This window comes from Amblyomma americanum, chromosome 8, assembly GCF_052857255.1.
Source record: "Amblyomma americanum isolate KBUSLIRL-KWMA chromosome 8, ASM5285725v1, whole genome shotgun sequence".
Taxonomy (NCBI): Eukaryota; Metazoa; Arthropoda; class Arachnida; order Ixodida; family Ixodidae; genus Amblyomma; species Amblyomma americanum.
The window spans coordinates 57011579-57024396 of record NC_135504.1 but is presented as its reverse complement, the minus strand read 5'-3'; the positions used below and the strand labels follow the sequence as shown (position 1 = coordinate 57024396).

The window sequence follows — 12818 nt, the reverse complement described above, 5'->3', positions numbered from 1 at the left end:
TTACGTCTCTGGCAGCTATAGCAATACAATTGAAAATGTTCACCGCAAGCTCATATTCTTGGTTCGTGTTATATTGGCCGCCCTCGTTTCTATGACTACGATGCTCTCTTAGCAGACAGTTATATAAAAGCCTCAGCCTTTTTATGCTATTGTCCAGTGAGTATACTAATTAAGTTATAATTTTTTTTGTAATTTCAGGCTGCATGGTACGCGTTTTCGAATGTTTGGTGAATCGGTCATCTTTATACATCATAATAGTGTATACACCATAAACGTGTATTGAAACCTTCATCCGTAATATTAAAATAAGGTCTAGACGCATTTGAACTTTGGCAAGCGCGCAGCGGAGTACCCGACTGATCTTATATATAAGCCATGGGTGAAGGCCCGTGCCAGCGTTCCACGAGATTGGCTCAAACCGCGAGAGGCAGCTAGGACTAACACTAGGGCATCAACAAAAGGACACCAACTCGACAGCCCCCCTCGTGTACGCTGTCTGCTATTCAATAACAAATGATAATCCACGTATATTGGCGTTCGGTTGCTGATCGAGCGCGAGGTTACGTCGAATGCTGGCCGCGGCGGCCGAGTTTCAATCGAGACGAAATGCAAAAGCGTCCGTGTGCTCTGTGATGTCAGAATGCACGTTAAAGAACCCAGGCAGTTTAAATTTATTTAAACTCCTCAACTACTACGTCTCTCATTGCCCATGAGCGGCATTACACCCTAAACGAGGCCATAATTAAATCAACTAATTCCTCTGTTCACGAATAGCATGACCACTGCAGCACAGGGGCATCCGGCGCAAGAGTGCACATAAATGCCAGCCAACCCGCAAACATCGACTTAAAATCCTAGAAGCTGCATCACGAAGAACAGATTCGAATGCCACGCCGCATTGATAATAAAAAGCTCATTACTTCGCTTCACGTTTATTCATTAACCTCGATAATTATATCGACGTTATATAATCATCATCAGTCTCAGTGCGCCCACTGCAGGCCAAAGGCCTCTCCCATGTCTCTCCAATTAACCCCGTCCTGTGCCATGTGCTGCCACCCAACCCGTGCAAACTTGCTAATCTCATCCGCCCACCTAACCTTCTGCCGCCCCCTGCTACGCTTGCCTTCTCTTGAAATCGACTCCGTTACCTTTAAGGACCAGCGGTTATCTTGCCTTCTCATCACATGCCCTGCCTAAGCTTATTTCTTCCTCTTGATCTCGACTAGGATGTCATTAACCCGTGCTTGAACCCCGAGCCTTTCTGCCCTCTTCCTGTCTCTTAACGTTGTAGCTATCATTTTCCTTTCTATAGCTCACGGCGCTGCCCTTAACGCTATCCAGAGCGTTAAAACTTGGACACTTGTCCCTCTATTGATTTAAACGCTGCACTATTTATTTTCATTCTGGAGACCATCCAGTTGAGCAAAATGGGCATAGAGCTCGGCCTTGACGGCTTTATGTGTACAAAGAACAAAAAGATATTTCCTCCATGGCATCCACTGGTGCTGTAGAAAAGGCAATAGCTGCAGAGGTGCTTTATTTGTGGAGAATTCCTCAAAAGACTACAACCTAAGGACTCGCCACGATCACCCGATAATTGCTGCGATAAATATCCCGAAAGCGAAAAATGAAAGAGGCCGCTGTTATATCGAAAGAAAGGCTTGCCGCCATTGTCGCAGATGCAGTCAGAGACCTTAGTGCAGAAGAAAAATGTCGCATAAGCGGCGAGGAGGGCCTGAAATGCTGAAAAGTGGAGCAAAATCTATCCGCCGAATCCTATCAGCGTATTTCTTTCCTTCCCGCTGCATTTCTTCACTGTGCTGATTATCAAGGCTTACACAGCTGCAACATTGTAGGCCATTGTCGGCATGAATGCCGACAGGTGGAAAAATAATTGCGGCGAAAAGTGGCCCAGGGCAAGTGCGTCTGTGGATCGTTCGACGCTTCAACGAGCTCGCCAGTGGAAGTGCTGTTTCCTGGCATGACCTGGGCTGCATAACCGTGGAGTGATCTGGTACTGCAAAATGCTGCATGCTTACATCCATTCTGAAATTCAAGGAAGAGTCAAAGTAAGCGGGCAATTTTTTGCCAAGTGGCTTCCGGAAGAATTGATTCTTTGGGTAATTTTTCACTTGTTTTTTTTTCCTAGACGTCACTCCCTTTTTTCAGTCATATTTTCCGGGGACATTCTTTCCTACTCGTTCGGGTGAAAACTTTTTTATTGCTTTTTTTCGGACCCAGGTTCCCCAGTCATCAGTGGCTGTATTTATATAGGGTAAAATGTACCCTATCACTTCGTGATAGCCAGCTTGGGGGTAGCTAGCAGAAAGTAGCTAGCCGGCCGACATTCATGGAATATCCCTTCTACGAAGAAATGCTCCCAAGGATTAAGCTGTTGTGAGTCATCGGGTAGATGTGTCGGGTTCAGCCACTGGTGAAAGGTTGTTCTCAGCAGTCTAGCATACTCCTATTCTTCCTCTCTGGCAACTGGCCTGCTGATAAGTACACATGCCGAAGCCGTGACTCAGTGGAGACTCCTGCGCATGCCACAGCCCTGACTCATTGGGGACTCCTTTGCACTTCCTGGCAACGCCATTTGCGAAAGCGGAAATTTTTTTCCTACGAAAAAAAAAAGCCAAAGAAACTCTTTTCGAAATGTTTGAAGAAGCAGTTTAAAAGACGACAGATGCGAAAAAGGATTTTTAATTTTATGAGTGCATCTCCAAAAGTTTTCACTTTCGAGTGCGTCATGACGTTTCATATTCTTTGAAAACTCAACTAAACGCAGATCAAGTCTTCGAGCTACATGTTTGAATGGATGCGCAAGAAATGAAAGCAGTTACTACTCTCAGTGTGGTCTCCATGGTTTAGTTTTATGGTTTATGGGGGTTTAACGTCCAAAAGCGACTCAGGCTATGAGGGACGCCGTAGTGAAGGGCTCCGGAAATTTCGACCACCTGGGGTTCTTTTACGTGCACTGTTATCGCACAGCACACGGACTTTAGAATTTCGCCTTCATCGAAATTCGACCGCCGCGGCCATGGCGAAAGGCTGTTGGTGAAAGCATAAACAAGGCTGCTCTGGGGCAAAAAGGCAAAGGATTGACTCATCTCGGCATACGGCGCCGACTTCCGGGAAATTCCAGAAAAAAAGAAGAAAATTTGCGAAGACAATTTACGGGCGAAGCCCCGGACTCCAGAACGAAGGACCTTGATCTTTGCAACGGTGGTTGTTGTGTAGTCCTGTGTGTTTTCGAGCACGTTTTGCGCACAGAGAACTAAAATATTTGCGAAAAAATCTCGAGTGGGGCGCAGACTACAATTTCATGTTTACGTCGTTACTGTGTTCTCCGATTCTGCTGTCTCCTGGTGTGGCATTCGCAACATGGGTTTGACGCTTGGATGCCACGAAGCAGCATATAAGCGCAGCAAATAAACATTTCGTTGTTATTCTCGAAATGAATGACGGCACATATCATCACGTATCGTGCATTACCATCCGTTGCTTGTTCTCCACTCACATCGAAAATGGCTTTCTAACACGGGGCTTTTAACAACTGCGTCGTCGGCCTGGTGCTCTATCTTTAGGCTCACTGTTCTGCTTTGCTGGGTCGTGGGTACGTCTGGCGACGATATTACTTCGATAGGAGTATTAGTTGAAGAAGAGGAACGTGTGCAGTGCACAGCGTGAGAGAGAGAAAAAACGGCGATAGCCTAGTGCTGTCGTGCAGTGGTTAGCGAAGCTGTTTTGTTTGCGGCGCCGCGGGTTCAAATCTGAGGCGCGGCAGTGCTTATTTTTATTTATTTAATTATGGTTAAGCTCAGTTATACCGACGGCGGCGACGCGGCTCAACAAGCGAACGGACGGTTAAACGTTGCGCTCGAAAAAAATGCGACCAAGTCGCACACCATGCTCTGAAGTAAATGTGAATCTTCAAAAGTGCCTCCTCAGGTGTTCTACGCATCCATGCACGGGTTGCACGCAGCATCGCTAATGCTTTGATAGGACGTTGAACACAGCTGTAACACTGCAGACCAGAGCAGAGGAGATAAAAAACAAACTATTTAACAAACGCGCAGGTTGTCACTGTGCTCCTGGTCTCAAAAATGGCTCACTCTAAGACGACCAGACAGACTTACGCCACTAAAGAAAGATTGAAGCTTATTCCAGGACAAGCAGACATGTAATATACTGTACAAAAGTGCACGAGCCTCGCAAGGAAGTAATAATGAACGGTTCAGTTATAATCTGCTATTAGTATATTTACTCATCACTGGTTGTTATAACAATGAATGTAGAGCGTCCGAAATTTAAAAAAAGAGCACTAGACTAAATGTATATGCCATTGCGAAGACAGATTTAGGGACATAAATAAGTGAATACCACGTGCCATGTGTTTTTATTACCCTATCCAAGCCATGTATAAACAAATTAGATGCATCAAGCGAAGAAATAGCTGAAAAATTGGTGCATTCTTTCTCCATGAAATATACTCTTGGTAATATACAGTAAACTAACAATCGAGTGTGATTATGGGTTTAAAGCTGTAGGACGACTTTGCTTAGCTCTGGCAAGCTCCTTGGAAGCGGTTGCGAGACTTCTTTCTGCCTCTTATATTAACAATTGCATATTTTTATTGTAGTTTGCTAATAACCAGTCTTGGATTTCTATTTGTGTCCTAGAATAATGAGAAAAATGACAAAAAATGAAAATATCAATTCTCGCTAGAGTGGACGTTTACGCGCACATTAGACCATGACGGCCGCGGTGCCTCAGTGGTTATAGTGCTCGGCTGCTAACCCGAAAGACGTGTGTTCGATCCCGGCCGTGGCGGTCGAATTTCCATGGAGGCGAAATGCTAGAGGCCCATGTACTATTGAATATCAGCGCACGTTAAAGAACTCCAGGCGGTCGAAATTTCTGGAGCCCTTCTGGACTACGGCGTCCCTCATAGCCTGAGTGGCTTTGAGACGTTAAACTCCAATAAAACGTAAACAGAAGGAAAAGAGAATAAAAATAAAAAGAACAATTCTTTCGGCCACCTTGGGAACTTTCACGTACACTGACATCACACAGCACACGGGCGCCGGCTTATATGTATACGTCACATATTTCCACGTAATATGTGACAAGCTCACTTGTTTCAGCAGAAGGCAAGTAAACATGCATTTTGCATCACACGATTAAGAAGAAATTATTTTCCACACCGCGCTTTGAGACATTCTGATGGAACTAGAAGTAATTTTTGTGTTTCTTGGAATTTTCGCCTTCTTTGAAATATATTCTTCATTCCAAATTGGCGATCTACAGATAGTTTTCACCTGTCGCCTTTGGGTGCAGCGCAAGCTTGACTAGACAGGAAATGGCCCTTTGTCCCTGTGCTCTGGGGTGGGACCTTTTCAGCTTCACTGAAGACCCTGTGAACAACTTTCCCCATTCCCCCTTCTGCACCCCTAGCCGGAAGAATGGACAGCCCGCACACCAAAGCACAGAAGGAGTGCTTTGTCCACTGCTTCCTATCACCCCACCAGCAGGCAAAGAATAGGCTGTCTTGGAGATGGGAATTTGCACTCAATCCTTAGTCCCTAATCTGCCTTTTCACATTGGGTGCTGCCCAGGCTTGACTAGACAGGAAATGACCCTTTGTCCCTCTGCCCTGGGGTGCGGCCGCTTAAGCACTAACGACCCTGTGAGCAACTTTCCCCATTCCCTTTTCCGCACCACCTGAATAATGAACAAACCACACCCCAAAGCACCCAGTGAGTCGTTTGTCCACAGCTTCTTATCTCCAGCAGCAGCAGAAGAATAGGCTAGTACTTGGAGATGGGAATTTCCACTCAATCTTTAGTCTATAATCTGCCTGTTAACTTGTTGTCTTTCGGTGCAGCCCAGGCTTGAGTAGACAGGAAATGGCCCTTTGTCCCTGTGCCCTGGGGTGCGGCCGCTTAAGCACTAACGACACTGTGTCCAACTTTCCGCATTCCGCACCACTAGCCTGAATAATGAACTACACCTCAAAGGATGAAGTGAGTGGTTTGTCCACAGCTTCTTATCTCCTGGCCAGCAGCCACAGAAGAATAGGCTAGTACATGGAGATGGGAATTTCCGCTCAATCCTTAGTCCATAGTCTGCCTTCAGGGCATGCCACATGAAACTTGTGAACTTGTCACGTGAACTAGCCTTATGAATAGGAAGAATGAAGAGGGGGGACAGGGGGAAGGTGACTCGAGTGAGTTCCGAGAAAAATCCCGTAACCCCCTGCCTTTGCACTCTGTGCAAAACAAGGCTGCCTTGTTTCGACAACTATGAGCACCCGATGGAAGTTCTACGAATTTCCACTTTAGATTTTAAGCTTCACTTCCTTTCTCGATCTTTTGGAATGTCGTCCAAAGACTTTCGACCAAAATCATATCTTTTGAAACTGGCAAGCTCCGTTGTTTTTTTACTGCTGCTGATCCTTTTTTTTTATTATTGAAGTAGTGGGTGGCAAGTAAATTGTGAGTGGCCCTTACAGCTAGCGCAAAAAATTTTATTTGAAAACCTCCTTCTAAAGGAATTATGGGGAACTGGACCTGATCCAGACACGAACTAATGACAAGTCGTTAAGACCAACTATTGGATTTTTTTTCCTCCAGGGCAAGTTCGCATAAACGAATGACACGAAAGCACGAATGCATGCACAAAAAAGAAATGTTTGAATGTTTACGCGAAGCACGTGCTCGCCCCGTTTCCCCCTCCGGCGCTTTGGTCTTCAACCTTTACCTGTTCGGTAATCGTCATTGCCAAGCACCGCCGGCATGCGCCCTATTGTTTCGACAAACCTGGGCATGAACTGAAACATAACTGTGTCGTGTTAAAGTGTACAGTCTGTAAAGACCTTTCCCAATCGGCAAGCATTCGCGAATGCGACGCAACGAATGCATGGCGATGCAGTGCAACACTGCGCACTCAAGTGTGAAACAGATGAACGATTGGCACAAAACATTCGACGAGCCACATACACGGGAGAAACACAAGGACTGGCGCAGCACTAACAACTATTTTATTCTTCTCACACCAACGCATAGATGTACATTTTTCCATACTTGCGCGAGCTAACAAAAAATTCCAGTCATGCAAGTTTACTGGCAATGATACGTGCACAAAAACTTCAATTCGGTGGGGTAAAGTGAAAAGGAAGTATCGCTGACACATCCTTCAGCCTTTTTCTTAATATGGAATGCTTCGAGAGCCTGCCGCGCGTGTTCGTTTCTGCTCCTGCCCAGAATCGCGGTGCACAATTGCTGCAGTTAATAATGTGTGACACAAGATGTGCACCTTTGTCACTTTTGTTCCTCACATTTAGCGCATGTTCCCTGAGTCGCTCATTTATGCATCGCCCTGTTTGCCCGATGTACATAGTTCCACACGAGAGTGGGAAAGCATACAGGACTCCGATGGAGCAAGGGGCAAAGGTTGTCCCATGCCTGATTTGGCAGCCATGCCTTCCATCACCGCACGTGCGGGAGGACAGCTAGAAATCTTGTTCGGCGCAGAGAACGCCAGAGGGATTCCATGCCTGCTTGCCACTCTCTTGAGTTGGTGGGAGACCTTATGTATGTAAGGCATCACCACAGGCCTGTTTTATATTCGGCCACCTTCTTTTTTGGCGCTCTAGTTTTGTGTTTCCGGATCAGGGCCTCCGCCACAGCTGTCAAAATCGAAACAGGGTAACTTGCTGCCAAAAGCCGGCGCACCTGATTATAAAAACTTGCTTGCAAGTTATGCGCACACGATTTTCTGAGGGCCGATTGCATACATGAAGTTTCTATGCCCTTTTTCACGATCTTTGAGTGAGCAGACTGGAAAGGCAAGAGTTCCTTCTTTGCTCGTGGCAGGTATTCCCAGCAAGTATGGCGTTCACAGACCTCAAGCTGGATGTCTAAAAACGGCAAAACATTCCTGTGGGGTAGCTCGTGGGCAAAAACAAGACCTCATCCGTGTTGCTTCAAATCACGTGAAACTTCATTAATCGTATCCTGGTAGGAAGAGTCAGCCTTTAACACCACTAAATAGTCGTCAACGTACCTAAATACCTTTAAAATCTTCCCTGCTTTGAAAGCATGGTCTAAAGAACGGTCAATGCAAGCTAAAAATATATCGCAGAGCACAGGAGCAACACACGAACCAATAAAAATTCTATTCCGCTGGTCATTAAAAACAATAAAAGTGACCTTAAGGTAGTATTCCAACACAATTAAAAAATTCCCCATGAAAGTCTATTGAACATAATCTAATGAATCGTTTTCCGCGTTGCTGTAGTTTTATCCTTGGGTTTGTTTGTATCAAATTATGCTGCAATCTATTTTCTGTGAGTATTTTTTTCTTTTCCTGCCACTATGTTCTATGACTATGTTGTAACTCCCCACCACTTTAATATCAAACAGGCGCTATGGGTAATGTGATAAATAAATAAAATAAAAAACCCGGCCTGCACATTTGTCACGATGTGTGAAAATGTAACATGAGGAATCATCGTAAACTGAAACGATTTTTCACCATTTCCAGAGAGTTGGCATCAACTTTTGTACAGATAACTACATTAAAGCTGTAGCTTGCATCCCTATTTTGCGTTCTGCTCTATAAAGCAGAGGTGCGTAGTTTTGGCATGCAAACGCAGGCATAAAATAAGCCCTGTCAAATGCTTGTGCGTTTCATGAGGAACGCAAGAAGAAAAGCTGCCAAGATATGCAATATCCTTCACATTTCACTCGTTACCGTGCTGTGAATACACACTACACGGAATTTACGGACAAGCCGTTGTAGCAGCTTCGGATCCCTACACGCGGGAACCAAGGGAACCAATTATGATGTGTCACATATTCCCAATTACAAATACCAATGTGTTGCGAAAGGGTTTCAGTTGGAAATTTCTTCAGTGCTTCCTGATTTTGAAGCTGATGCTGAAGAGCCAGCTATAGAAGCCGCGCAAAAAAACAAACAAAACAGTGGAGGTTCCCTTCAGAGAATACGAAGCCAGGGCTCCCTTGCTTTTCGCCACTTGTTTGTTATCGTCACGAACAACACGCGCGCAGTAAACGCAGTACTTTTACTGATGTTTTGAGGAAAATAAAAATGAATGATTCTCAAGTAGTAATTATGCAGCAGGGTGTTGAACTGGGTTAATTGATGTGACGTTAATGACAATGCTGCGAGAGCACAGCGTCATGTGCTCCTCCGGTTTTTCGTCCCATTCATATAGGTCATTGGATGATTCTTTGTTTGTTTATTAATACTGTCAGGCTAGGACGAGCCATTACACCAGTGGATCCAAAACTGGTGTAGTAAGTATCGTGTTCACTTAAACCCTCGAAAGTGTTCTTATGTTTTCTTTAATGGAGTCCCGGCATGGCACAAATGTAAGCCAGCTATACGCCTAGGCAATTACAGTCTCAAGTGTGAACCCAACATTAAATTATTATATACAAAAAATTGCTGCGCTTCCCGCAGGCAAACACGTCTTTTGCAGCGTTCTCAGTGCTGTATATTTGAATGAGAGAACTAAAACCAGCGCCAAACCATGCAAACCACAAGACAAGAACCAAGACGAGAGACAAACGCTCCTGGCTTCATTAAAATTAGGTTGTGAGTTAGCCCTTGTGTCTCGTCTTCGTTCTTGTCTTGTGGTCTGCATCGTTTGGCGCTGGTTTTTTTTCTCTAATTGAAGTGTGCCCCAACTAGCCCAAAGAGAGGTGTTAATGTAGTGTTGGTCCTTAATATTGTTGGCGTAAATGTGGCATATACCATAGGTTGCTTCACGCGACGTCCTCAAACTGCAGCCTCAAATCAACAGGACTGTCAAAAATTATGCAAACCTAGTGAACATCCGCCCCACTATAATTTGTCAATAAAAAATAATTAAATACCCAATACACAGTTAGTGTCGTTCCGCTATAAGTGCACGCGTGTTTCAAGTGTTAGTTTAATAACTGCACGGAAAGCCCATTGATGTTGGAGCATTTCCGACATCACGAAAGGTGAACACATTTAGCAGCGTGGTCTCGATATGAAACACCCTTGGGACTTGCAAACAAGCGCTATGATCGTGTTAAAGCGGAATAACAGGACTGTCGTTTCAATAAACGATATTCGTGTTCGGTTAGCTTTAAACACGAATGCGCTGGTTATATGTGTGCAAATACTGAGGCTTATAGCTCAGCCATTTCCGTCTACAATACGTTGATTTAGACTTTTCGATCTTTATTTTTTTGTTTTACCAAAGAATAATTACCAAAACAAGCACAAATTCCTAGGCGTGCTTAAATGCATCTTGGGACTCTTGATGTGTTCTGTTGGTTATAATTTATAACATGCAAAATTGCATACGGTCTCTGACAGTGGCCGGAATTTTCGTAAAGGCCTAGCAAACTACTAGTTAGCGTAAGAGAAATAATTCATTTTGCACGCTTTCCCTGGTTCGCCTGCGCATACCAGAAAGGAAGCAATTGCAGCTTTCGTTTATTTTCTTTTTTGCTGTCTGTTTTTTTTTTGGTGTGACTCATATTCTATGGTGGAATTAGGGAACGCGACACAGAGGGTAGCGGGCGAAGGAAAAGAAAGAGAGTGGGCGTGGAGAGAGGTGTGTAAGCTGGCAACGAGAGAGGGTGGCTTTGAGGGCGTGCAAAGAACCATGAATCGGGTTTAGGGAGAGGGCGCTACGGGTGCCCGACGTCACTTCGGCCCCTCCCAGCACTTTTCCCGACGAGCCAATGGACGTGCGGCGTTTGCTTTAAATAGCGAGCCCGGACCAGCAGAAATCACTCCTCGTCGAGAAGTCTACCCCAGACGTTCATCATGAAGCTCCTGTCGGCCGCCGTTGTCTGCCTTGGCATCTTGCTGCTCGCCTCCCCGCAGCAGTCCGAGTCCAAGGTGATTCTCGCCAAGTTGGGCCTCTTGGGTGCTCCGTTCGTGTGGGCCGGAAACGTCGCCAAGGACGCCGCGCAGACCCTGGTCGCCTACAAGCTGTCCCTTGCCACCAAGGCGCTCGCTATGATCACCGGCAACCGCTCCTTCAAGGCGACCATCGCCTACAATTCGCAGCTCGAGCGCTACGAAGAACCCCATGGCGCCGCCGGCGAGCACCATCATGACGACTGGTCTGAGCGGGTCGCGGCTATCACCGCAGCCCCGAGCCCCGTGCACGTCGAGAATGATGTTAGTGGTTTGCTAGTGATTCTGACTTGCAGTTTCTTTGCAGCAGTAGTGCGTAGTAGGAGTGCAGGATTTAAAAAGCACTGTACCTTATTAGATATTTTAAACCATTAAAACGCCTAGTTTACTGTTAAGGCTGTCCACATATCAGTGTAGTAAGTTCGGTTTCTTGTAATGTTTGTTCTCGCAGGTGAAAGTTGACTGGCTGCCCGGCGTTGCCAAGCCCGTGATCCGGCTTCCCAGTCTCCCGCCGCTTCCCAACATCATTGTCCCTAAGGTGGTCGTGCCCAAGATTGTTGTGCCGCCCGTCGTGGTCCCCGACTTGGTCAAGACCAAGGTTGCTCTGCTTAACCGGCTCGGCCGCAAGTCCGCCTCCATTCTGGGAGGAGGCCCCAAGCACGCCAGCGCCTACATTCAGGGTGGATTCCGCGTGGGTCACGGCAACCAGGCCGCCGGCTCCCATTCCGGCGACGTGAAGCTGGGCTCCGGACAGCAGCAGGTCTTCGCTCCCGTTACTCCCACCGTCGGCGCGTCCCACCGTCGGCACCGTCCCACCGCAGTCACTACCGGCACTCCCGCAATCACTGCTCACGTTGAAGAGAACAACGCCACCGTCCAGAACACTTCCGCCAATGTCCCCCTGCATCGTCCCACCCGCTCCGTCGACTCTGGGCTTATGGGCCGCTACTTCAAATTCATCCAGGCCAACGACGAGGGCCGCTGTGTAGCCCTCATGGTCTGCTCGATGGCCGCGGATCCACTGGGGTTCGGTGCGTACGGCCGCAAGGTGGTGCAGTTCTTCGAGGGTGTCCAGCTGTCGGATTCGACTCCCATGGCGCCTTACAAGAAGGCATCGATGGTTGGCCGCAGCGGCAAGTCGTGCAAGTCGCGCTACTCTGCGTGCCGGGTAAACCCCAAGTACCTGGCCCATCTCGGGGAGTCCCATTGAATCTAAAACAAGCTTCGTCTCCCTCAACCCCGTGAATGGCCATCTCGATCTCATCATGTAAATTATCCATCTGCACCTAGTCGTGTAAATAATCCATCTAGTCATGTACAGTGCTGCACGATCTCTATCTTGTCATGTATATAACCCTTTTGTAAATAAAACAATATTGACCATAATTTTTATTGGAATTAGTGTTTTGTGCTTCCCGGAATTACGGTTAGCCGGACTCAGGCTATGAGCGCTGCCGTAGTGAAGGGCTCGTGTACATCGCACAGTACAGGGGCCTGTAGTATTAGTCTCCACTGAAATTCGACCGCCACGGCCAGGATCGAACCCGTGCTTTTCGGGTCAGCAGCCGAGCGCTCGTAGCCAGTGTTTCATAAGGCGCTGGATGTTTCTGACGCCTAAGTTACATTGTCAAGGTTGCATTGTCTTTCTAACCTGAGGCTATTGCATTACAATACTTCAATATCTTGAATGAGGAGAAAAAGGGTTGCACTGCAACTGTGGATGGTCAGCAAGAAAAGCTGGCTTAAGATTCTTTTTTTTCTGAGGTGCCGCAGAATAAAAAACGCTTATTTGCAAATTGACTTTTATTGCAATCCATAGTGAAGTTGTCTTGTAGTACTGAAGCGTTCCTGTCAACAAAATATTCAGAATGTTAGAACAGTTTTAA

The 12818-nt window shown here is 46.4% G+C and overlaps 1 protein-coding gene across 1 annotated transcript; it reads left to right on the top strand.

Annotated features, from left to right (window-relative positions):
• Positions 1–10836: 10836 nt before the first annotated feature.
• On the top strand, positions 10837–12142 carry LOC144102405 (uncharacterized). The gene is made up of 2 exons (XM_077635684.1): positions 10837–11196; positions 11384–12142. Exons 1-2 carry the CDS (start codon positions 10837–10839, stop codon positions 12140–12142), a joined length of 1119 nt encoding a protein of 372 aa, XP_077491810.1.
• Positions 12143–12818: the final 676 nt, after the last annotated feature.

Coding starts and splice junctions, on each gene's coding strand:
- LOC144102405 (XM_077635684.1), top strand. CDS start 10,837: ATGAAGCTCCTGTCGGCCGCCGTTGTCTGCCTTGGCATCTTGCTGCTC. Junction 11,197..11,383: donor CCGTGCACGTCGAGAATGAT/GTTAGTGGTTTG, acceptor TTGTTCTCGCAG/GTGAAAGTTGACTGGCTGCC.